The sequence below is a fragment of the Neltuma alba genome, unplaced genomic scaffold (genome assembly GCF_004799145.2).
Source record: "Neltuma alba isolate B1F8T4 unplaced genomic scaffold, ASM479914v2 tig00012920_pilon, whole genome shotgun sequence".
In the NCBI taxonomy this organism is placed as follows: domain Eukaryota; kingdom Viridiplantae; phylum Streptophyta; class Magnoliopsida; order Fabales; family Fabaceae; genus Neltuma; species Neltuma alba.
Genome location: NW_021637287.1, coordinates 56,264 through 81,980, shown reverse-complemented (window position 1 = coordinate 81,980; position 25,717 = coordinate 56,264). Strand labels below are relative to the sequence as shown.

The 25,717-nt window shown below is 38.4% G+C and overlaps 3 protein-coding genes across 4 annotated transcripts; all 3 read left to right on the top strand.

The window, feature by feature from the left end:
- The first annotated feature begins 702 nt into the window (after positions 1-702).
- Positions 703-4,034, top strand: LOC114732625 (putative E3 ubiquitin-protein ligase XBAT31). Its single transcript, XM_028919945.1, has 8 exons — positions 703-1,028; positions 1,198-1,257; positions 1,367-1,438; positions 1,540-1,661; positions 1,752-1,892; positions 1,979-2,086; positions 2,489-2,747; positions 3,066-4,034. Exons 1-8 carry the CDS (start codon positions 849-851, stop codon positions 3,450-3,452), a joined length of 1,329 nt encoding a protein of 442 aa, XP_028775778.1. The 5' UTR covers positions 703-848; the 3' UTR covers positions 3,453-4,034.
- Positions 4,035-16,149: 12,115 nt separating this feature from the next.
- Positions 16,150-17,633, top strand: LOC114732623 (actin). Its single transcript, XM_028919942.1, has 4 exons — positions 16,150-16,256; positions 16,359-16,752; positions 16,854-17,467; positions 17,560-17,633. Exons 1-4 carry the CDS (start codon positions 16,197-16,199, stop codon positions 17,623-17,625), a joined length of 1,134 nt encoding a protein of 377 aa, XP_028775775.1. The 5' UTR covers positions 16,150-16,196; the 3' UTR covers positions 17,626-17,633.
- Positions 17,634-20,101: 2,468 nt separating this feature from the next.
- Positions 20,102-25,700, top strand: LOC114732612 (U-box domain-containing protein 33). 2 transcript variants are annotated; one of them, XM_028919922.1, is made up of 7 exons: positions 20,102-20,601; positions 20,790-20,908; positions 21,675-21,784; positions 21,900-22,413; positions 22,816-23,367; positions 24,253-24,978; positions 25,314-25,700. In XM_028919922.1, exons 1-7 carry the CDS (start codon positions 20,307-20,309, stop codon positions 25,494-25,496), a joined length of 2,499 nt encoding a protein of 832 aa, XP_028775755.1. In that variant the 5' UTR covers positions 20,102-20,306; the 3' UTR covers positions 25,497-25,700. The 2 variants fall into 2 exon arrangements, with proteins under 2 accessions (XP_028775755.1, XP_028775756.1); XM_028919923.1 differs by lacking the exon at positions 20,102-20,601 and having other exon boundaries at positions 21,662-21,784.
- The last annotated feature ends 17 nt before the right edge of the window (positions 25,701-25,717 follow it).

Genomic DNA, 25,717 nt, shown 5'->3' with positions numbered 1-25,717 from the left:
AACTAATTTGATTATATTAAGGAAGTCAGGTAAGTCAGTTAATTATAAAAAAAGTGACATATTTTTCCTAAAACACCATAATCATCTTTCTTAATACCCCCTCCCCTTCTTCTACTTGATTATGGTTGAGGGAGTATCCATAGGGGTAATTTAGAGAAAATTGATAAATATGAGAAATGAGTCTTATATTTAGGACCAAAATCAACTCAACAATTGGGACCTATATTAAGGACCGGAGGAGTATAAACATAATTACATTTTTTTGCCAGCATATAAACATTATTACGTTACATTAATTTGTTATGTAATTTTAAAAGTGCACTCGTGAATCCACGTACCCCAGGTTTTTTTTTTTTGTCAGACACTTGCCCCGCTTTAATTTTTACAGAACTTTCCAATTTGTGGTTAATCTCAGCATTATTTTATTGATCCTATTAATGTGTAAAACATTAAAGATGGATAAAACGCAATTTTTCTGAGAAACACAAGACAATCTCAACCGTTGATAGGTAAGGCAGGGTTAGATTGGTCCAATAACTCAGCATAGGTCTGGGGGGCAGCGGGTCGTAGCTTGGCAAGGAATCTGACCGCTGCCCGACGTCAGTCTTAGTAGTTGCTCATCACTGACACGGTCAGCTAGCGCACTCTCTCATTTTCGTGCAGGTCCAGGGGCTTGTCCCTTCTCTCTCTAGATGTTCCCTCTCTACTTCCTGTGCTCTAGCACCCCGGCTTAAATGTAAACTTTATTTATAACATTGAGCAATCGAGGCCACCTTCTCTGGGGGAGGTGGCACTGGCTTGAGGTGTGGCAGCTCTCCGAAGGAGAAGATACACCAAGAGGGAAAGGGATGGGTCAGGGTCTGAGCTGCGCAGGGAGCCATGAACATGGCCTCTTCACTGCGGTACAGCATGGCGATATCGCCACTGTCAGAAATCTCTTACACAGAGACCCAACTATCGTGCACCATACTACTGTCTACGATCGCCATTCTGTTCTTCATATAGCCGCTGCCAATGGCCAGATCGAGGTGGGTTTTCCTTGTCTTACTTGTCAGCCAATTCATTTTTTGGAGGCATTTGGTAGTTAAGTGGTAGGTCGTTCTGGGATTTTCATTTATAGGCCTATTGCAAGTGTTTATCATTGACATTTTCTCGGTGTTGATTTGATGTGCTTTGCGTCTTTTGGGCGGATGTCAGATTCTGTCTTTGCTGTTAGATGGATCTGTTAATCCAGATGTCTTGAATCGTCAAAAGCAGGTAACTCCGCGCCCATTGCTTCCATTTTACCTCATCTTCGAAATCAGTGTGATTCTTTTTCCTTCAATTTTTGCCGCGCTTATCCTTGATTTCACTTTAAACGCTCCAGACTCCTCTCATGTTGGCTGCAATGAACGGAAAGATCGCCTGCGTGAAAAAACTCCTTGAAGTCGGAGCTAATGTAGGTGAATTTGCCCATCATTCATTCTATCCTCTGATTCACTAGGCATGATTAAATGGATCAGTCACGTTTGCGTGTATTTTGGTTCGTTAATTATTCAGGTATTGATATTTGATTCGCTTTACGGTAGAACCTGCCTGCACTACGCAGCCTACTATGGTCATCCTTCTTGCCTTGAAGCAATTCTTTCCGCGGCAAAATCTAGTTCAGTGGCTGCTTCTTGGTCCGTGCTTTCTGTTTAAGTATCAATACGTCCCTGCATTCTGTTCAGGTTGTTAGTTTCTGACTGTGCCTTATATTGGATTGATTGCAGGGGATTTGCTCGGTTTGTTAATATCAGGGACGGTAGAGGAGCGACGCCATTGCACTTGGCTGCCCGTCAGAGACGGCCTCAATGTGTGCATATTCTATTAGACAATGGAGCTCTTGTCTGTGCTTCGACAGGCGGATACGGGTAATGATCCACAAAATTTTTATGGTAATTTTGAATTTGAATTTCAGTCTGACAAGGTTCGTACATCAATGAATCGCTACTTGCAGCTGTCCTGGGAGCACTCCTCTTCATTTAGCTGCCAGAGGGGGATCTCTGGATTGCATCCGTGAGCTGTTGGCATGGGGTGCAGATCGTCTTCAACGGGATGCTTCAGGGTATAGCATAGTTTCTCAATATAGATTCTCATCGTTTAGAGAAGTAGATCTCATAACGCGTGAGATTGATTGGCATGTCCATACTTCAAACTCTTCTCGAATAATTTTATGTAGCTTACTGGATCATGAATTTAATCATTGCCATGGTAATAATAATTGAATTGCAAGTCTTTTAGGAAAATCTAATAAGGTAATTTCGTTACTTATTTTGATCTGCCCTGTGAGTACTCTGGTGCTTGTATTTCACCTTTCCCACTTTACAAGTTTAGGAGTAACTTTGATTATTTAACGAATTACTGAGCATCCACGATTGGAATAGATTCTTAACATTCCGCAAGTCATCTAATTCCCAACTTTAGTGCACTGGACCTGCCGTCATGTTTCACGGTGTGTTTTATGCAGGCGGATACCATATGTGGTTGCCCTAAAACACAAGCATGGAGCATGTGCAGCTTTGTTAAATCCTACATCTGCTGAACCTCTTGTCTGGCCTTCACCTTTGAAGTTCATCAGTGAACTTAATCCAGATGCCAAAGCATTATTAGAACGGGCCTTGATGGACGCAAACAGGGAAAGGGAGAAAAATATACTGAAAGGAAGCGCTTACTCGCTTCCATCTCCATCACATTCTGATAATGGGGTAGATGACAGTATCTCTGAGGTAATTTGACACCCTCTCCATTTAGACAAACTTCTTGATGTATCTTATATATGCTATTGAACTTGATCAAAATATGCTTCTGATCAGTTGTATTTAATCCTCGCATTACTGTCGAACTCGTTAGTTTTCTTTCTCTATTATGTTTTGATTGATATTCTGGACTGCGATTGAGCTATCAGAACTTATCTTTGACCGATGGCTTTTGTACTTTTACCTATTCATCTTCCGTAAGATGTTTTCACAAATCCGATAGTTTAAGGATTAAATAGTAATTAGGATTTTGACTGGAATTGCTATTCATTCATTGTGTTAATGCAGGCCAGTGAGACGGAACTGTGCTGCATCTGCTTTGAGCAGGTTTGCACAATTGAAGTCCAGGGTTGTGGCCACCAGATGTGTGCACAATGTACTTTAGCCCTCTGCTGCCACAACAAGCCTAATCCTGTTACTGCCTCCCTCACTCCTCCAGTTTGTCCATTTTGCCGAAGCACCATAGCCAGACTGGTGGTTGTGAAGATCAAGAGTCACGAGGACACAGATGTAGAAGCTGGGGATGTCAGTTCTTCAAAATTAACCAAGTCAAGGAAAGCCCGAAACTTGAATGAAGGCAGTAGCAACAGCTTCAAAGGACTATCATTCGGAAAGATGAGTGGACGCAGCTCGGGAAGGATTGCTGCAGAAAATGAATGGGTTGATAAAGAGTGAGCAGTGCCTCCTTCTGCATGTGGTGGATAGAAATTTCGTATGGACAAGGTAAGGTAACCTGCTTAAGAGGCAAGCCTAAAAGGAAGTTGAAGGAGGATTAATGGAGAAGCAAAGAGTATCTGAAATCCATCTATTAGGTAGTTTTGGGAAATAAGCAAAGTGAGTTAAAGTTGCATCTGCATGTTAGGTATTAAGCGTGGTTGGGGGGGGGGGGGGGTGTCATGTAATACTATTAATTGAGAGTGAAGAAGCATCGTCTGCCCGGATGATTCAGGGCGTCTATAACATACGTAAATTGTGTAAAGTGAGAAATTCTTTTTCTCGAAAGTAGAATTGAAGATTATTTTGTTGTCGGCTTCATTTTGAGGATGTTAGAGCAGTCTCCTTGGAAAGAGTCCGGGTCACAGGGTAAATAGGACATAGTTTGATCTTCTTTCCCCACCAGAGTATTTTTATATTTGCATGAAGGAGGGAATAATTACCCTTCTGAAATGTATAATTAAGTTGTTTTTAATTTATCTGGTGTACCAGAATGAGGAATAAAATACGGTAGCGAAAGGCCTGGCTTGCTGTTCCTCGGCATGTGATCATGTCTCCCTCGGTTGAATAGTTTTGTGCTTTCCCATAAGATTTTTATAGCAAAAAATCAGACTCACAGGGATCCAGACAAAGTCAGACGATCTGATGAATGTTGACACGTTGAAGTATCAACGATCTGATGAATTTATGTGGCCTTAATGCGAAAACTCAAATCTCGTGTTTGATGCACCAAGATTTCTACCAGCCAGGGTTGGGTGGGAAGTTTTTTAAGAGGTGAAAGGTCTACCAGAAAGGGACACGTAAGCGAAGCAAGGGATCTGAAAAGTACTCGGAAATATTGTTAATCAGGAGGAAAAGATAGAGAAAAGGAAAAAGTATAAAATATTTGTGTGCATGATGGGGCAGATGATTCAAACAGAGTGATGAAGATGAGAATGATAGAGCAGCGCGCGTATAAATGTAAGGACAAGTGTAGGATGGGTCCGGTGCGAGCAGATGAGGTAGCGTTTGACCTGTTTCATTGAGGGCTACGTCTCAACCACATCTATTCAATTCCATTTGGAGGTCACTGCAAAAGTTTCCCAATCTTGGTTCAATCACGGGTGCCCTCGCCATCTTATTAGTGCCATGTCATCTTTTAAGGTCACGGAACCATCCATCAACCATCATCACGCCTATCTATTCTTTATAAATTGAATATTAAAGCAATTTTCAAACATAAAAGGCATACAATTTATGAAAATTACTACATACCTAGGTATAATTTTTTTTTTTTGGGGGGCGGGATGTGGGAATGAAGGTGCCTGCCGACAAGTTGGGCGGAAAAATATATCTGTGGGAAGAGAGGAGAAAGAGTCAGAGGAGCGGGGAGGCTGCTTGCTGTGTATAATACGCAAAGGCGAACATTATTTGGATTCTTGTAACCTTCCCAATCAAACTCCTTCTATTTCAAGATTCATTCACATCAATCCCCCAACTCCACAGTTGTCATATCTATTGTTTTTTTTATTTTTTATTTTAACTCCTATCATTTCTATCTTCTTTTATACTGTACTATTTCACAGGCAATCAATCACTTTATAAATTATAATAAAATGTCCAGCAAAAAAATCACGTACTGTCTCTTCGTAAGTTATTCATAACTTGTAATTTCTAACTTCGTGTAACACATAAGTTCTTAGTCTAGCTCGTCACTAAACATGAAAGAAAGAGAAGATTGATCTCTTTTTTTCTTTTTTTTTTTCCTTTTCCCCACACAAGTTTCAGCACAAGAGATCTTTAAAAAGTTATTCCAAACACAAAAGATCTATGTGCTGATGTTTTGGTTAAGATGACCTTGGGCGATCTATCTATAATTCTTGGTCGACTTTACGTCAGGGTTTATGTAATTTTTTGAGTCGTGAATGGACTTCCCTCTTGATTCAACAGGGAAAAAAGAAAAGAAAACAAAATTGGCGATTTCTCTTTTGATTGGGAAATACTATCTTCAATCCTAATTATAAGATTTCATTTATAAATTATAAATAAAATCTTATATTTAAAACTATATGTAGTAATAAAATTTGTAAATTTAGTACGCGTCACCAAACACACAACGGCCAGTCTCGGCATAAAGACAAGCAAAATGAGAGTGGTGAGAAGATAAATTAAAGAGTTTAGTGTGTTTTGTAGTTTAGCTCTTGATAAGGAAATGAAAAGATGAAACGATGACATGTAATTTCTGGATAAAAAAACAACAACAGTAGAATTAGAATGAAAATTGAAAATATCTTTAAAATTACTGCAGTACATGAATATAATTTTAACGACCGTAAGTGACATATTTCCTATTTATTAGCAGTATCATTTTCAAGTTTCGCAAGCGGACAGCATAAACTAATCCATCAGGTCAGTGTCAGATGAGCAAATATGTCAGTTTCTTTGTGGACAAACAAAGGAATCATGTCACCTCTGATTCGGCGAACAATCACCCTAATTACATCTCTCCCTCCAATGCATAGCATAAAGCGAAACCCTCTTCCCTTTTTTTTCTCCGTTCCCGATTATGTCTCCATTGTTTTTTTTTTGTTTTTGAAAAAAAAGACATGTCTCGAGAGAAAGTTTTGTGATCCGACATCGATTTCGATAAAAACCATGAGATTCTGAAAAGTTCCAGCTATCTGTCTATCATTTTCCTTGAAAATTAAATTGCCCGCCCTCCATAGTTAAAATGGATTCTTTTTCATGATTTGCTTTTTTCTTCTTCTTCTCAACCCGTACAACAAATTTTTCGATGTGAAAATTCCTATTATTTGCCCCTCTCTCTTGATTTAAAAACAGACCAAGTTCTCAAATGTATCATATTAATCTGTATCACTTGTCATCTTCGTTCAAAATCGCAGCATTATTTGTGTAAATAATAAAAGAAGGGATTTTTGTCATGTTTGATGTAAAAAGCACAGACCAAAAGATTGCCCTGCTTGTTATCTCGGATGACGTATCAAATATAAATCTGGTATTGAAGTAACCTACTGAGTAAAGTACTGTAAAGGTCTTGTATCTTTTTTTTTCAAACGAAGGATATGGATTGTATTGCAAAATATTAAAAGTCTTTGATAAACTTTATGGATTAAATTGTTATAGGGGGTGCTTGGGGAGAGTGATGATGAGAAAAGAAAAGGGCAGTTGTGAAAGTGATGAGTGATATGGCATCTGCAGTGTGAAAGTGAGATTCCAAGGACACTTAGATACGAATATTACATACAAAGACATGACACATGCACGCATATAGCCTCTGCAACTTCAAGTCCTCTCTTCTCTTTCTCTGATAATGTACTGATGATGGAACCCTTCACAGATAATGAGTCTCACCCATACTAAAGCCAAGGCCCATCAACCAAACAGAAAGCCTTTCCTTGACTAATTAATTAATTTGGCAGCTTTATTAATTACTCCTCCGGTCCTTATTATAAGACCCAATTTGATTTTTTATTTGGTCCTAATTATAAGACCCAATCCATTTTGTCTCTATATTTATACATTTTTTTCAAGATAATCCTTCTAATAATAATAGTTTTAGTCAATATACTAATTAGCAAGGATATTTTAGGAATGACAACACTTATTTATTATAAATAACAAACTTAACTTACTTCCTTAATCTCTTCAAATAAGTCAATTGGGTTATAATTAGGACCGGAGGAGTAATTTATTATCTCGTCAACTCCACCAAAATACCATATTTCGTCTTCAGACACACCTCCATGCACCACCCAGTAATTCATTACAACATTTATGCTCGCTGCCCTGCATTGGACACCAACCCATCTTGGAAAATGAAATGATTTTCTTCTGTTTTTTTTTTTTTTTTTTGTGGAACTGATACTGATATAATTAAATGCCGATCTAACATAACATATGCATTAGCTACAAAAGACAACTTCCAACAGACGAAAATGGAGGTATATTCTGCAGTGGCGTCAGAATATCACATGACCTTTCTCAGTAATTTGCAAATTGGTTCACAGCCAACAATAACAGGCAAATTATTGCGTCCTTTGATGAAGGTACAGGGATTTTCAGAACCAGAGGGGTGAAATTTTTTTTTTTACCTCAAACACCTGTTCAGCTGTTACTATATATTTACGGGCTGATCAGTCTGTACCTGAGATGATGATGTCGTAGAAGCAGTGTGAGTGAAGTGTTGATGTCGAGTGATGTTGACTGTCCAATTATTGGGGTCTTTAGCAAACCCAATCCTAGAATTCAGTGGGTGTAAACTGTAATAAAAACCAGAGGCTAGCCTTAAGCCTATCGTCAAATCAATGGCAGAGAAAAATGGTTCAGTGACTGGCGAAAGATCCAAGGTCATAGAAGACAGAGTAGAGGAAAAGGATGAGGGGAAATAACAAAGATGAGATCAAATGCAGACCCGCAAAGAGAGTAATTGGAAGGAACAAGGATAAAGAGAGACCCACCGAGGAATAAAAATCCAACAAAAGAAGGAAGGGTAGAGTCAAAAGAATAGCTGTGTGGAGGGAGGTTAGGGAGGACAATGATATCGATGGTGGTGCAGTTGTTGAAATGTTTATTTGAGCAGAAGGCCACCTGATATGTCAGACGCCACTCAAAGAAGGGTCATTTCTTCGACGTAAACTCTTTGTGATGGATCATTGGCATGGGCGGTGAATTTAGCCATCAGCGTGACAGCAGCTTCCATCTTTTTACTGTTTCCTTATTTCTTGAATTTGCACAATAATATATATCTATTACCTGTCACTGTGTCTGCCTGCAAAATCTCTCTTTCTCTCGATAGTGGCAACTTGCTTCTCTCTGGCTCTCCTTCAACTTAAAGCGTCTTTATAGTAAGCCTTCACAAATCGGCATTGGAATGCCCTTGTTCCCACAAGTACTTAAGAGCACATTTTTTCAGGTCTTGAAGACGACTATGCACATCAAGCTAGCGTCTCGTCTCTTCGCTCGAGAGGCAACTGTTCAGGATACTATTTCTCGATAGTTCATTAATTTCAATGAAAGACATGTGCATTTGAAGCTCACATAAGGAAGGATATGTTAGACATGTGATTGCAACAATTATTTATTGATGTCTTAGGAGCAAAAGTAGCCATAGGGAACTGTACTTGAGGCATAAGAACTAAGGAGCATCCTAAGAGAAGTCTTAGTTGATCAGGCCTCATAAGAAGCACAAAGCGTTAAAAAGATCCAAAAGTCACTTTAACTTCCAAAAGTAGCTTCGCTAATTGTTCAGCGTCCATGGCGTCTTTAGCCTCCTCATTATTTTGTTACTGATATATTTGAAAAGGACACGTAGACTGGAGCTCAACAAAAATTACAGTGTGGAGCCGGGAGAGTGTCAGTTGAGGTGGAGCCCCAATAGTAACTGGTTCAGTAACTAAACTCCGGCATCAGGAGGGAGCCCCACGCACCAAAGAACCAGAAAGTCATGCTTAAGCCTATGCCCATGGGCTATGACCAAGTGAGAATTGGAGGCCGCTTCTCTGGCGACGTGGACAGCACTGAACCAGAATCTGCAAGGGAGAAGCCAGTCACAAACTAAGAAGCGCAAATTGGTCAACATGATGGGCTTCATGAGCAAAATCATGTGGCCCAACCTGATGCATCAGTATCTGGGCCTGACCCAATGTGATTGGGTGTGCCTCTCACTCGATGCCAACTGCCAGGGTGGGGGGAAAATAATTTGAAGCTTTCGTCTATTTTTTACTATTTCCAGTTCTAATTATAAGAGCTAGTAAATTAATTTGAGGAGGTTAAAAAAAAATTAAGTTAATTATTTGTAATAAATATGTGTTGTCTTTCCTAAAATATCCTTACTAATCAAGTATATTGACTAAAAATACTATTTTTAGAATGACTACTTTGGAAAAGAATGCATAAATATGAGAGACAAAGTGGATTGAAATCTTATATTTAGAACTAAAATAAAAGTCAAACAAGATCTTATATTAAGGACCAGAGATAGTAATATATATGGATACGGTGGACCTCTTTTGGTAAGCAATATGTGTCCAAGAAAGTCGCTGTCAGCTAAGGAGTTCATGTTTGTTGTAGTTGCACCAAATCTTATTAAAAGGAGAGCTATCTACTAATTATTTTAACAATGGAAAATAAATGAAAAAACATTACTTATAGATCCAAGGTAAACAGTTCTTTTTGGCTAAACAGATGATCCATGGTAAAAAAAAAAATTAACTACAAAGATATCATAGAAATTCATGCTTACAAGTCAAACTTGCACATTTATAAATCAAATTTTCATATTTACTAATCGATATTGTGTCATTCATAAGTCAAATTTATAAAATTTGTAGAAAAAAATGAATTTCGATATACCTCCCGCTATTTAAATTGAATTTGGTTTTCTTTAAACTCATGGGTGATTTTCCTAGATAAATATCTAACAATGGGAAGACCCACTCATTCGAAATACTATATATCTTGTGCTGCTGAATGCTTATTGCATATTATAAAACATAGATAGTATTATTATAAATTTCGTTGTTTGGCTCAAAAAAACTTAGATAATATAGTTTTTCCCCCCTTCATGAAGTAAACGGCTTGAGTATATTTATTTTCGACTTAAAAACTTACCTGATTTCTATGCGTTGATTATATCGTTTTGAAATTAAACTTTAGACGTGCGCGACTGAGCCATCTTTACAACATCTAAAATTATTATGAGATGCCATGTTAATTAATATTGATATACTACCACCGGTCCCTAATATAAAACCCAATTAATTAATTTGGAGGGATTAAAAAAGTTAATTAAGTTAGTTATTTTTAGTGAATAGATATTGTCTTTTCTAAAATACCCTTATTATCATGTGTAATGATAGTAACTCCTTAACATATACAACTATTATATGAATTACTTGAAAGCAAAATAGATAAATAATAGAAATAAAATAGATTTGAGTCTTATATATTTAGAACCAAATTAAAAATCAAACTAGCTTCTCTCATGTCAAGGACTGGAGATAGTATAAAACTATGACTGTATTTGTATCAACCAAGGCATGTCTATTAAGGAATAAGAAACTGCAGCATTCCAAGCCCAAAACCACAATATCGTGTCTCGAAATTATTTAGGAAACATTGTAGGGAACATGGACAAAATAGGAGTGCAATATAACACGCATGTATGGTAATATTATTGTATTAGAAAGAAAAGAAAATGAGGGTGGTGAGGACAGCCAAGAAGTGAGAGTGACACGGACATATAGTATGATAGGAATTAGGAATATTAAAATGACAGTGTTTAAAGTGGCAGTCGTCCAGAGGAATATTATCACAGCGTGGGTTTTCGCACTTCTCCGTCACTCGCTCATTTACTAACAGAGAGAGAGAGAGAGATCAAACAAAGGCATGTTTCTGCAAAGTCAAAATGCATGATTATTCCCCCACTTTCATTTTTCATCCTCAAAGTCAATGCCAAATTCAACCCCTCTCATTCCTCTCCTCGGAATCCGATGCTTCCCCTTTCTTCACTCTCATCTCCATCACATCGTTGTACTTTCCCTGATATTTCAGATCTCGCCCTGGTCTATCCCCTCATATAGAGAAAATATACATCAGTCAGAACTAACAAGGAAATCTATATATTATCATTATATAACCATTACCAGCTTGATGCATTGCATTTCTCAGCTGCACAAATGTGGCGATCTAAAAATGGGACTCTCTACAAATCCATCTAGCTAGGTAAATACTACCACCTGCACCTGTGTAATAATAATATGGATAGCCTGGAATATATTCCACTACATTCATTTCTTGAATTTCTTTATCTGACCGCCCACATCGAACACAACGGGTCTGGGAAGCAAAGAATCGATCTCTTTGGACAGATCGAGCAGAAGCAGCGGACGAGAAGCTCTTCGTTTCCTGGATGGAAGTGATTTCGGCTTTCTAGGCGCAGGCGGACACTGCAGCATCTCCGATATTCTGTGAATCGCAGACGTCGGAGTCTTCAGACCCTCACCATCGTCTTTGTCCTCGTACGACGTCGGAATTCTGATCTTCAGAGGCAGAGAAGGACAGCGTCGTCGTATATCCCTAGGGTCTCGAGGGTCAGCGTCTCTCCCCTGCACGGGATCTTCTGGCGGAGAAGATCTTACCAAGATGTTGAGTCGTTCGATGTCGATTAGATCCTTGTCGGAGAGAAAAACTTGTGAATTGGGCACACCCATGAAGCTGCACGAAGATGGTGAGAATTGGGATGACATATGAAAGGGGCAGAAAAGAAAGCTGTGTTTATTAAGGTGGGCAGGGTGCGAAATCAAGAGAAGGAATGAGGGAGGGAGAAGGTAAGAAGAGAGAGAAAGAGATGCATGGTAGATGAAGTTGGTGGGAGGGAGGATGAAGATTAAAGAAACGAGGAGGATGCCATATTTTAAGAGGGATTCTGAACGGTGTTTGGATTTTAGCAGTGAGGCAAACGAACTTCATGCGTGGGCGGCCTCATGGCTCATGACTTACGACAGGAAGAGAGAGAGAGGGGGAGAGAGAGAGAGGGCTTTTGATTCGAAACCCCAATTCGGCGAAGGATCCGATGCAACCAAATATTCGCACAGACGCCACTCTCTCCGTCTCGCTCCTCCATTTTTCTCACTACAAATTAGGAAGTAAAGACAGCAATGGCATGGGTCATTGGGGTCCATGGGACTTTCTCCCTGCGAGTCAGCCATTAGACTCACATTTTATATATTAATTAAATACATCCCCTCCTTTCTTTCTCTCTTTTAATTTCTATTGTTTTCATGGGGTTCCTTCAGATTCTCATGCATCCTTGCACGTGCTTCATTCCCTACACAATGGACGTGCTTTCATTTTCGCTAAAAATTCTTATTAAAAAATAAATTACAAATTTCTATATATTCATATAATTATAATTACAGCATTTCTGGTTACAATTTATTCCAATTTAATTGCATCTTAAATTCCTGTCGTATATCATAACTAAAGGTGTACATATTTACTAGTTATTATTGAAAAAAAATCAGGCTGAGCGAAAACAGTATAGATGGCGTAGATCTTCATCATTTACTTCCCTTGCGTTTTTTCACCAGCAGCCAACATCTTACATTCTTAATACAGTCCAAGCTCAAAGCTGCCTTTTGCAAGAGAGCACAAGCGTGATAGGAAGAGAAAATGAGGCATGAAAAATCAACTTTTCAAGTGTTTTTGATACGTCCGGCCGGGTTAGTGGATATTATGTTCTAATTATACAATCTCATTTGTAAACTATAAACAAGATCTTATAAGTATACACATAAATAATAAAATGAAAGGAATAACTTATAATTACCCACAGTCTGGTTTACTTTGACGGAAAATAAGACATATGGCGACTGATTCCTTTTCGAGGGCAAGAAAAGGGAAACCTTATTAATTTTCCCTTGACCTTTCACTGAGCAACATTGATTTGCAGCCTCCGGAAGGACCGGTCTCTAAAAGGCATCCACTTTTTCCGTATATCCGAAACCAAATGTCTCCCTTTATATTCACATGGATTTCGTCCGTGCCTCGTCCAGATTTAAATTAATCAAGGTCTGATTACTTTAACCCTCTTGCAATCGAAAAAAGAATACCCTTTTCCCAACATCATAATTACCCATCCATATATTCACAGAGAAGATTTGATCGTGCTTTGGAGGACGATCATTATATTATTTTTTTCTCCTGATTGATAGTTAGCTCAGTACGTATGTAAATCCGGATTCGTTCAGGTGATCTAACCCGTGTCGAGCATGGACGAAGACAGACAAAGGCTTCAATATAGCAATATATATATATATATAGCGTATTTTTATGAAAAGAATAATATATAGCGTTTGGTTTGGAGATATGTTCAACAAGTTGATGTGGAGCATATAGGTAATGCATTAAATCCACTTTACACATGATACAAACAGTGTCGAGTCTTAAATCCTTTGCTCTATATTTTATCCTTTTATCGTTAAACATAACAACAAAAGAGAACAGTAAAAAGTGTCACGAAAGTGGAATCCCCGGCGTCTGAAAGCTAAGACTTCCTTTGGAATATGGCGTGACGACTGGTTTTATTTGAATTTCGAGAGGATCATTTCTTAATGCACGCTGTTTCATTTTCTGGTGATGCAGTACGATTATATAATTTGTGCGTGCAAACAAAACATTAACCGTCTAAAAGAGATTAAATCAGTGGAAACGGATGAGGCATTGAAGGCTTTTTTTTTTTGTTGGGCCTAAACAAGCTGAAGGAGTTGGTTGAACTCAGGACTTTGAAATGAACAAAATGTAATTAAGGAGGGGGGAAGTCAAGAGATTAGGTAAGTTTGGTTTCGATGATAATTTGTTTGATTTGCTGTTTTGGAATAGAAATTTGATGGTGTATATCCTGAGACACTCACACACGCCCTTATGAAAGTGACAGGTTGCATGTGAGGAATTCAGGATTGCTTGGATTTCACCACATAAAGGTAACTTTGTTTTTAGGAGCAGCTTGATTAATTAAAAAGGACACACGTACACGCGCGCTCACTCTCATGGGACATGATTACCCCCCAACAATGCGTGCTCATGCTTGATCATTCTGCTCCAATTCCTGCCCTCTCTCATCATCATCTCTCATCTCTCCCTCCAAATTTCATTTCCTTCAAATTTTGTTATTTATGGCCGGCTCAGGCCCAAATAAGGCTATAGGATCCAAAGTCTCGAGTTTTTGTTGGGTCCATTCACTTAGATCCTGCTCTTCTTTCATCTCTCTAGATGTTACGTCCATTCCCCACCAAACCAGGCCATCCTCGTGCGTGCTGTCTCCAAGTTTCTCCCCATTTCTTTTTGGGATATATTACTGTAACTCTTGTTTTTTTTTAATTATCACTTGCGAGAGAAGATTTTGATCTTTTTTATTTGTTACTTGTAACTTTTTTAACACTTCGTTTCTAATTTTATTCCTATTAATTAAGGGAGATAAATATAAAGGTGAAGAGAAAGAGAATGAGTAAGAAAAAACATACTAGCAATTTAATAAGAATAAAAGTAAAAAACTTTATATATTTAATGATTTGTTGGTACGTGAGAAATTACTACAAGTGACAATTAAATATACACATAACTATCATGAAATGGCCTTAACTTTGTTTAAAGGGTTCGCTGTATCTATTTATTATACAAAAACTAACATGCTACGGATTCAATAGTATCCCTCAGAACCACGCCCTTATTGTCTCCTTCCGCAAATTTCAAACTTAAAATTGGTGATTTTTCCCCTGGCTCCAAAATTAGGAAAACATAAACTTCCTCTGTTAAACGGTGACTCACTCGAGCCTTTTGCTTTCAATTCGAAATTTCTTTTGCACCTTTAGTAATTTTAAAAGCAGTGTGATTTTGATATTGTGATAAAATTCATAATAATACGAAATTGAGACGCTAGTTTGGGAGGAAAGGGGGGAGGAAGTGACTTAAATAGTAGTAAAGGAGGAGTTGAAATGTTGAAGTTTGACCGCAACTTGGAAAAGAACCACACATCGAAACGACACGCGTGAGGAGGAACATGGATATCGTTTCGATGATCGGGCCTCACTCATACGATTCAACAATGTCGTGGACGTGAAAGCTCCGACTCTCTGATTTATAAACCCAGACACGTTGAAGGCTAGCTTTCATTTGGGCATGCATGCTTTCGATCTCATTTGCAAGTTTTTCAGCCCAGCTTCAATCACCCCTTAATTCATCTCTCTCTCTCCCTCTCTCGGGATCTTCAGGTGAATTTCTCTTCTGCATGCAATATTCATCCTTGGCATTCCCTTATTTCTTAATTCAAACTTTGCTTTCCAATTATATATGCTTTGCCCTTCTGAAAGCTGAATTTCCTCCGCCACATTTCGATCTCAATTGTTTGCCATGATTCGTTACTGCGTTACAAATCCTCAACCTTATTATTGTCGATCAATCAAATTGCAAATGCGACGTTCTGATATATATTGACTAGTGTAGCATATGTTGCTTGATCTGTGCCCGTGGTACATGAAGTGATTTTGAATGTGCTTCAAGTGCTTGATTGCTTTCATTCTTGCCGGAACTAATTATCCATAATTACTCAAGTAATCTTTCCACCTGAAGATTTATTAATTCAAACTTAATATATCTTAATTGCATCTGAAGATTTCTTTTTCCTTTTTTTTTTCTGTTGAAAGCTAGACGAAATCTATTAATTAACAAAGTATGTATTCTTCAAGATACGCATGACAGAATGATACTCTAGTGTAGGATGTCTTTTGCAAGGACTGAGCTGGTTGTAGAGCCATTTAACGCTTGTTTAACTTCCTCCCTTCCAATAAATATTGTCCCCCTTTTTCAATGTTGGAAGGACTGAGAATCAATATTTTAAATGCCCAGCAGTGCTCGATATTACTAGTCCCATTGAATAGAACAAGGATATATTATGTTTTATTCCCGAATTCACGTAGGAATATTTAGATTGAATGCCACAAGGGCGAGTTTCTAATGTGAAATTTATCACACACATGCTAGCTATAAGATCCCAGGAAATGGAGCAAGTCATGCTCATGGACAGGCTAAGCCGACTTCCAGCTGTCCAACCATTTTGCAAATCTATCTTTTTTAGGTGTCTATATTTCATCATGTCCTTGGCCAATGTTCTAATTGAAATTGCGTGCTTGGTCCAGCGGCAGATATTAAATGGCAGACGCCGAGGATATTCAGCCACTCGTCTGTGATAATGGGACGGGCATGGTCAAGGTAGAATAGCAATGACATAATTTAATTTCCGATCCGAAGTAGTTTATGTCAGTGAATGATGTGGTTGGATTAAAACTAATGTCCTGTCACTCTACTGCATAGGCCGGATTCGCTGGAGATGATGCTCCAAGGGCAGTGTTCCCTAGCATCGTCGGTCGTCCACGTCACACGGGCGTAATGGTTGGGATGGGCCAGAAAGATGCATATGTGGGAGATGAAGCTCAGTCCAAGCGTGGTATATTGACTCTGAAATACCCCATTGAACATGGTATTGTGAGTAACTGGGACGACATGGAGAAGATCTGGCACCACACCTTCTACAATGAGCTCCGTGTTGCGCCGGAAGAGCACCCAGTATTACTCACCGAGGCACCCCTCAACCCCAAGGCTAACCGTGAGAAAATGACCCAAATCATGTTCGAGACCTTCAACACCCCTGCCATGTATGTTGCCATCCAGGCCGTTCTCTCCTTGTATGCCAGTGGCCGTACAACTGGTTAGTCACTTCTCATTCTCGTTATTTCCCCCGTTGTGTATAGTTTTAAGTCTCTTTCAAGTGATCTTACTTGATGATTGTTTTATAATTGATCTGTGAAGGTATTGTTCTGGACTCTGGAGATGGTGTGAGCCATACTGTGCCCATATATGAGGGGTATGCCCTACCGCACGCCATTCTCCGTCTTGACCTGGCAGGGCGTGACCTCACTGATGCCTTGATGAAGATTCTAACGGAGCGTGGTTATTCCTTCACTACCACAGCTGAGCGTGAAATTGTGAGGGATGTGAAGGAGAAGCTGGCTTATATTGCCCTTGACTATGAACAAGAGCTGGAAACTGCCAAGACAAGCTCTGCTGTTGAGAAGAGCTATGAGTTGCCCGACGGACAGGTCATCACCATCGGGGCTGAGCGTTTCCGATGTCCTGAAGTCCTCTTCCAGCCATCCATGATCGGAATGGAAGCTGCGGGCATTCACGAGACCACGTACAATTCCATTATGAAGTGCGATGTCGATATCAGGAAGGACTTGTACGGGAACATTGTGCTTAGTGGTGGATCTACCATGTTCCCGGGAATTGCTGACAGAATGAGCAAGGAAATCACTGCATTGGCCCCCAGCAGCATGAAGATCAAGGTGGTTGCTCCACCGGAGAGAAAGTACAGCGTCTGGATTGGTGGCTCCATCTTGGCTTCTCTCAGCACTTTCCAACAGGTGCGTCTTCTTCTCATTATATGTATGTGCCATTCATTGTGGGGGCTTCATGTTAAGACAATATTAATCATAACATGTTGTTTGAAATGCAGATGTGGATTGCAAAGGCAGAGTACGATGAGTCTGGTCCTTCAATTGTGCACAGGAAATGCTTTTAAGTGGCGCTTTGGTGGAATTATACATGGCCTTCATATTTGGTTGTTAATTATGCAATTGCACGTTCCAAAGGATTCGCAGTTTCTCTTCAATTTTCTTCTTTTTACAGTGTTTATTCTGGCGAAAGTGGAGTGAGTTTGAGGACGGATTAAATTCTTTCGTTCTTCTATTTTATCATTGCAATTTCTTAAACTTACAACAGTTGATATTCGATGCAAAGTCCATGCCATTCTCTCTTTTTTTTTCTTTCTTTCTTTCCCTTTTTTGGGGTTTCCTGGGCCTATCCCATTTGCTAGTTAAAATTCAATTCTTAGCAGCATCCTAGCCCAGGATGCCAACTGCTGTTTCAATCTATAATGATTAGCTTTATCAAGCCATTTTGAACAGCAACTTTGGAATTTCTATCATCCATGCTGTGTTAGGCTCATATGAATGTTTCGTCCACTTAATTTTATCTGAGATTTTTTATTTAATTTCATCTTATTTCGTACATGTTGGTCTTCAATTTCATTCCAATTTTATTTGGTCATTGTCTTAGTTCTTGATCAATAATTTTTGGAAATGAATTAATTTTCATATGCTCAGATTTTTTTTAAAAAAAGACAAATGATGAAATATGAACAAAAATAATTTTCAAAATTAAATTTAAAATGAAACGTAAGATGAAAAGAGGAAATAATATGGAACATATATAATTTAAGAACCAGAACAAAAAAGATAAAAACATTCTGATCAAATTTAAACAGGTTGGTGGCTTGTTTAGACACACCAGAAATACAGAATTAGCCAGGAAGGGTGACAAAAAGTGTCTTATTAATTATTATCCACGGTTTAGGTTTTGGAGTGGGCCAGGCCCATCATGAATATAATTATAAAAAGACTATCACACCCCTCTCAGTCAAAATGGGCGGGCTGCGTCGTTGAGTTTTCAGCTGCGATTTTCACCCACATGACGCCAGCTTGCCTTCAATTTTGAAATTCCATCACCTGTGTCCTTGGCAAGATGCTGGCGTGTTGGAGGCGAATTATTATTATTAGAAAAAGGAAATGTCAGAGAAGGGCCTTTGTAATTGCAAAGAAGGAAAAAAACTCGAAGATCATAAATGTATGATATCACTAAAAAGATTTAAATTATAAAAAAAAGGTATAAGCATATGACTGAAAAAATTGTCACACCTTGTAAATGCCAGTTATTCTGTTTATACTTCTTTGCTCCTAAATATAAAACTCTTATATTAATGTGTATAAAGGTCTTATATTTAAAATTAGAAGAGTACTGTATTACTTGTCACAAACATCACTTTGGTGGAGAAAGTTAAAATATCATGTCTTAATCCCTTAAAATTAGCACCACTTTTTTTTTGTAAATAGTAATTTAATTTCACGTCTGCCAATTATTTTTTTCCTGCCAATTGTCATTAATTATTTCATTCAGCTTCGTTACTATGCATATACATGCATATCATTTACTTAATTTTAAATTTCACACGCACTCGATTTATTTTTTTAAATGTTCTGAAAGTGCTATCTCAATTCTCAATGCGTAAAATGATTTCGCAGAAAAACTGCACATGTTCATACATATCAAAATGTTATTATTTGAGTTGGAAGATATAAAAATTAGCTAACTAATTTAAATATATTAAAAAAATAATTAAGTTAGTTATTCGTAATAAATAAGTTTTATATTTTCTAAAATATCTTTATTAGTTAGAATTACCGTGTGATGAAACTTTTAATATGCCCAGTTATTATAAAGATTATCTTTAATAAAATGAAAAAAATATAAGAAACAAAATAGATTTAAGTCTTATATGCAAAATCAAATTAAAATTAAAATTAACTTTTATACTATCTCTGATTCTTAATATAAAAACTCGTTTAATTTTTATTTTGATTCTAAATATAATATTCCAATCCACTTTACCTCTTATATTTATCTATTTTTTCTCAGAATAATCTTTTTAATAATGGTAGTTCTAACTAACACATGGTAAAGATATTTTAGAAAAGACAACATATATTTATTACAGATAACTAATTTAACTTATTTTTTATTCTACTCAAATTAGTCAACCAGTTTTTTATATTTAAGATTGCAGGTAGTATTAAAAACTGAAGTATTTTTCCCTACAAGTGAGGTTTTTTTATTACTACCTCCGATCCTTAATATAAGACCCTGTTTGAATTTTATGTTGGTCCTAAATATAAAACCCCAATCCACTTTATCTCTCATATTTACTCAATTTTTTTAAAGATAATCCTTCTAATAATTATAATTCTAGTTAATACACTTGATTGGTAAGGATATTATAAAAAAGACAATACCTATTTAAGATAAATAATTAATTCAATTTATTTTTTTAATCTCTTTAAATTAGTCAACTGACTCTTATAATTATAACAGGAGGTAGTATTATATTTGTTGACCGATTGTTTTTCCCCCGAAAACATGTCAGTTGGCGAAGGGAAAAATTGCAAGAAAGGTGCCTCGATACAGGGTGGATGGAGCTGAATGAATGAACCAATGAAGTGATTTCCAATTCCGCCGCATCACGAGGGAACACCGGAGTCAGCGCCAAGGTCAAGCCTCCCAGTTTGGAAGAAAATCAATCAGAGCATCTTCCACGATGCTTTCTTTTCCCTTCCTAACCTCACTTCTCCTCTCCCTCCACTGCTTCTCATGGAGCTCTTGAACCCTTCTCATCCTCTTCAGCATCAGCAGTCTGTGGCCACCGGAGACCCCTTCCATGGCGTCTCGCCGCCCCTCACTCTGACTTTGCCCTTCGCCTGCCAGGGAGCTGCCACCTCTCAGCTGCCCCAGCCCATGGCTGAATGTACTGAATCCGTGTACGTTGCTGTCGGAAAGTCGGTGGACAAAGCTGTCCATTTGCTTCAATGGACTTTTGGCCGCTTTAGCAACTCCCAAATTTGCATTCTCCATGTTCATCAACCTTCCTCTATGATCCCAACTCTTCGTAAGTCTGAGCATCCACTCTTTTGTGCGCTTTAGTCTCCGTTTGGAACCTCAACGAGTTGTAGCCTATAATTTGGGAACTGCTGAGTCTTATCCATAGCAATTTAGCTCATCTCTGCTCTGTTTTGGGATTCTTAGGTTTAGCTTTTCGTTTTAGCCCCTGTAAATTAACTTCGGTTTGTTGAGCAGTGGGAAAATTGCCTGCGACCCAAGCAAATCCTGAAGTCATTTCTGCTTTCAGAAGAGAGGAAAGAGAACAGACCACGAGGCTTTTGGAGAATTACCTGAGCGTTTGCCATGCAGCTAAGGTATCCATATTTCCGCTTATCTGTATTCACCGATTAAGAAAGTTAATATTTTTCCTCCTTGCATTATTCCAGATATTGTCATATCAGGTTTCTTGGTTGGTTTTATAAATTTTTACCATATTGGGTTGGAATTGTACAGTTTTATTTTCCTTGATTATCTCTCCTTAGCACATCTGATCTTTTGGTGTAAAATAATGAGATAATCCCCTATGTAATCTCTTTTTGTTAATGTGTATAACCGAGTATTATCTCAGCTCTTTACATATCGTGAAAATTCATTTATGGTTCCGTTTCTATACCAAAAAATTGTGCGTCTGTTTTTATCTAGAAAAATTTGTTAGTAAATCTTAAAATAAAAAATTCCATATACCTTTCGTAAATGCACCCTTATTCTTATCTCCTGATTGTGTGTGAGGGAATCACATGCAATCAGATTCACGGTTCGTTTAAGACAAATACACTCTCTGACGTTGCTGAGAGCAGCTTGGAGAGAACAAATTTGATTCCTGGGAAGGGCACTTAATGCATACTCAGCCACGCTTGAAATCTTCTTTCGTAGGGGAAAAGAATCCAACTTCGCATTTTGCGAGACATTTTTAAATCCAGTTCTTTATTAACTAGTCGCTTTGTTTTAATGCCTCATGCTTTCAAAATATGCGCAACAGTAAAGTTGAAATTTGTTTATATTTCCCTTTTAATTAGAGAAAATGCAATATGCATAATAAATCTGTTATTAATGAATTTCTTTAAAAGTAACTTCTTTCAGGTTAAGGCAACCAGTGTGATAGGTGAAGCCGAGCAAGTGCACAAAGGAATTGTTGATTTAATCATCGGGCATGGTGTTAGGAAGCTTGTTATAGGAGCAGTGCCTGAGAAGTAAGTAATGCTATGACGTACACTGACTCTTCACTGAAAATCACATTGCTAGTTTAGCATGCAAAAATCATATAAGATTTCTGATTGTCGTGAAAAATGATTCGATAAAATGCAGTCGCATGAAGGTGAAAAGGAATTCCAAGAAGGCAAATTATGCTGCCAAGAATGCTCCCCCATTCTGTGAGATATGGTTTGTCCACAAAGGTAAGCACATATGGACAAGAGAAGCTTCTGAGAATCCTTGTTCCTTGTCTTTACAATCTCAATCTGAGACTGCTGCCTCAGACAGCTTGATAACTAGATCGTTTCAATATGGTAAGAGTGAATTATTCCATAGATCAAATTCTGCAAGAACTGCACTCTGTACTGGAACTGGTAGTTTGTCTCAGGGTGAAATCTTAGAAGTGGGCGCGACTTCTTCATCCAAATCATCTGCTTCTACCAGTTACTCTTCTCCCCAAAATTCTACTGGGGATTATTTAGAGACTTCTGATGATGTTGAAGAAGATAGACTTCGTAATCAACTTGCCGAAGCCAGAATAGAAGTTGAAGCTGCGAAAGATAAGGGTTTTGCAGAGCTTTTGAAATGCAAAAGACTTGAAGCAGAAGCTATGGACGCCATAAAGAAGGTAAGCATAACCATTAGCATAGAAGCCTATACTCTATCTGTCTATTAAAGGGAAACTGGGCAATTGAATTGTTGCCTTAACAAGAAGCATCAAGTATAACCTTTTTTATATGATTTAAAGAAACTCCGACAAGAGAGAAGTTATCAACAGAATACTGGGTTCCTTTGGGCTTTTTAGTAAACTTTTTCAGGCGGAAGTAATAGAACGGACCTGGAAAACAAGTATAATTAGTGATAAATGATAATATTAATTGTTCAGCGTGATCATATTCTGAACCTCATCTCTTGTTCCAATCTTGTGAATTCTTTTTATTAGAGATTATGATATGATAAAAATATTTGAGTCTTCACAAAAGATTAAACTTTTGAGTTGAATTTGTCTTTGACACTCTCTTTCCTCCAGGTCAATATGCTTGAATCTGCTTATGCATATGAAGTAAAGCTAAGAAAGGAGGCAGAGAATGCACTGCAAGCCACAGTACAGGAGCAACAAGAGCTCTTGTATGAGAGTGAAGAAGTTGCTAGTATGCTGCAGAGGACCATGAGAAATATTGCCCTTCTGGACAGTCGTGCACAGGAAGCAAACCGCCGGCATGATGAAGCTGCAGCTGAGTTGTTATTAATTCAAGCATCCATCTCAACCCTGTGGCATGAAAGGCAGCAGATCAGGAGACAAAAAATGGAAGCCCTCCGCTGGCTTGAGCGATGGAAAAGTCGGGGGCATTTTGGAGCTGTACACTGCCATGGGGTCGTTGGATTTGCTGAAGAATTATCAGAGTTAGCAGAATTTTCACTTTCTGATCTTCAAAATGCTACATGCAATTTTTCTGAGAGCTTCAAAATTGCACAGGGAGGATATGGTTGTATTTATAAGGGGGAAATGCTGGGCAGGACAGTTGCTATAAGGAAGTTCCATCCACATAACATGCAAGGACCGACTGAGTTTCATCAAGAGGTCAGTTGCCCATAACATTTTTCTGGTTTTGAAATTATTTATCCTGAATGCATGAGTACTGGAGAGGGCCAGAGGCAGAAACGCTGAAATCTCAAGGTCTATGCTATTGTCCATAAATGGTTTACATAACAGGGACAGCTGCTACTAAGATCCTACAGAACCTTTTGAAGCTAATCAGGCAAGACGCCATGTTAGCTTGTCTTAGAAATCCTTGAAACACTGGTAGATGCAAATTAAAAATGTATGTTCTTAGAGTAACTTTGGATGCTTGTGGAGCCTTAAATTCCCTCAGCTAGTTTTTTAAATGTTTTGAAACACTAAAGAATGAACGAGTCCTTTAAATATCGACCAGAATTAACAGAGCCAGTGTTGATTTTTTTGCTTTGTATGTCCCTCCGGTCTATAATTGCCCCCAAACTGCAGATATGATGATAGAAGTAGGAAGAGCAGGGGAAATTGAAAGCTAGAATCTCCACAATACCTGAATAAAAATATCTGCATACTCCCAAATGAGCATCTAATCGCTATTTATAAGCTACGATTAACATTAATGTTAATAATAAATCAAAACAGAAATTGAAGTGCTAAGATGTGATGCCTCCCTGTCTTGTGTCATAGGTTAGGTGCTGCTACAGATGCCAATCCATTATCTCTACTAAATTCTTCCTTGTATTGGCCATGTGTTGCTGCAGTTTTCATTCCACTCCCTGTTCTCTTCACTAATCTCTCCTACGTTTTTTGGGCCACAAGACTCTTCCAAGTTCTTACCACGTGTCTTCTTGCTGATGTTGTTAGTTTAAGATGTTGATCTTCTTTCCATTTCCTAGGATGCTAAGCATGTGCTTTGTTTCTTTGGTCCAACTAACGTCTATCCTGGTGTTCCAGGTTCAAGTTCTTGGCAGTCTCCAGCATCCTCATCTATTGACTTTGCTTGGTGTTTGTCCTGAAGCCTGGTTACTAGTGTATGAGTACTTACCCAATGGAAGTCTTCAAGACTTCCTATTCCGGAAAAACAACAATTCCGCTCTGACATGGAATAGCCGATCACGCATGATTGCTGAAATTGCTAGTGCTCTTTGCTTTTTACACACTTCCAAACCTAAAACTATTGTCCATGGTAATCTAAAGCCTGAAACAATTCTTCTTGACTCTGCACTTAGTTGCAAGATATGCGATTTTGGGTTCTGCAGACTGTTGACAGAGGAGTCACTCTATCGTCCTAGTTTCAGATTCAGCAGTGAGTTAAAAAGTACTTCTACATATACAGATCCAGAGTTTGAGAGGACTGGAATACTAACGCCGAAGTCTGATATCTATTCCTTTGGACTTATCATTTTGCAACTCCTCACTGGCAGGACTATTCCAGTTGGGTTAGCAGGTGAGGTACGCAAGGCAGTATCATGTGGAAAATTGTGTTCAATTTTGGATTCTTCAGCTGGAGAATGGCCTTCAGTTGTAGCAACACGATTGGTTGAACTGGGACTGCAATGCTGTCAGCAAAATGGCAGAGATAGACCCGAGCTTACACCTACTCTGGTGAGGGAATTGGAGCAATTGCATGTTTCAGAAGACCGACCAGTGCCATCATTTTTCCTGTGTCCCATCCTTCAGGTGATTGGTGCTTGTATGCGCGCGCGTGCCTATACACATGGATGGGAAAATGTTTTTTTTTTTTTTGGGGGGGGGTGAACATTTGGATTCCTTGCAAGGAAATTATACACTTTGATGGCCATTTCAAAAAGGTGGTTGTTGGCATGGTATGGCACAGTTGTAAGTATCAAAAGGGTAGTTATAAATAAATGTCCTCAATTAAAATGCAACATGATTTGCGTTGCTTGGTTATTCCCGAACTAAGCTTAATTGTAGAGCCTCATTTAGCTTGTTGAACAAGATGCAGTAATTTCTAGTATTTAACATGGCCCAAATTCTTTGGATCCTTTTTTCAGGAAATAATGCACGATCCCCAGGTTGCAGCGGACGGATTCACTTACGAAGGGGAAGCCATACGGGAGTGGCTGGAAAATGGTCATGATACTTCTCCCATGACTAATTTACAATTGAGTCACCTGCATCTGACGCCCAATCATGCACTTCGTCTTGCGATCCAAGACTGGCTTTGCAAATCCTGAAGTTCGTATCCAGCCATTCATGTATGTTGCAAATATTTGTAAATGTTAGTTTTGCATTCCGTTGTGTTATTTCGACCCAGCTTCATCATCGGAGCTCATTCAGTGGTACAGAATCATTCAGATGCGATCAACCTGACAAATTATACTGTTGTACATACAGAGTTGCCATTAAAATTCTATAGTTAGGGGAACTATTTTGCGGAACTGGATTGACACTGCTG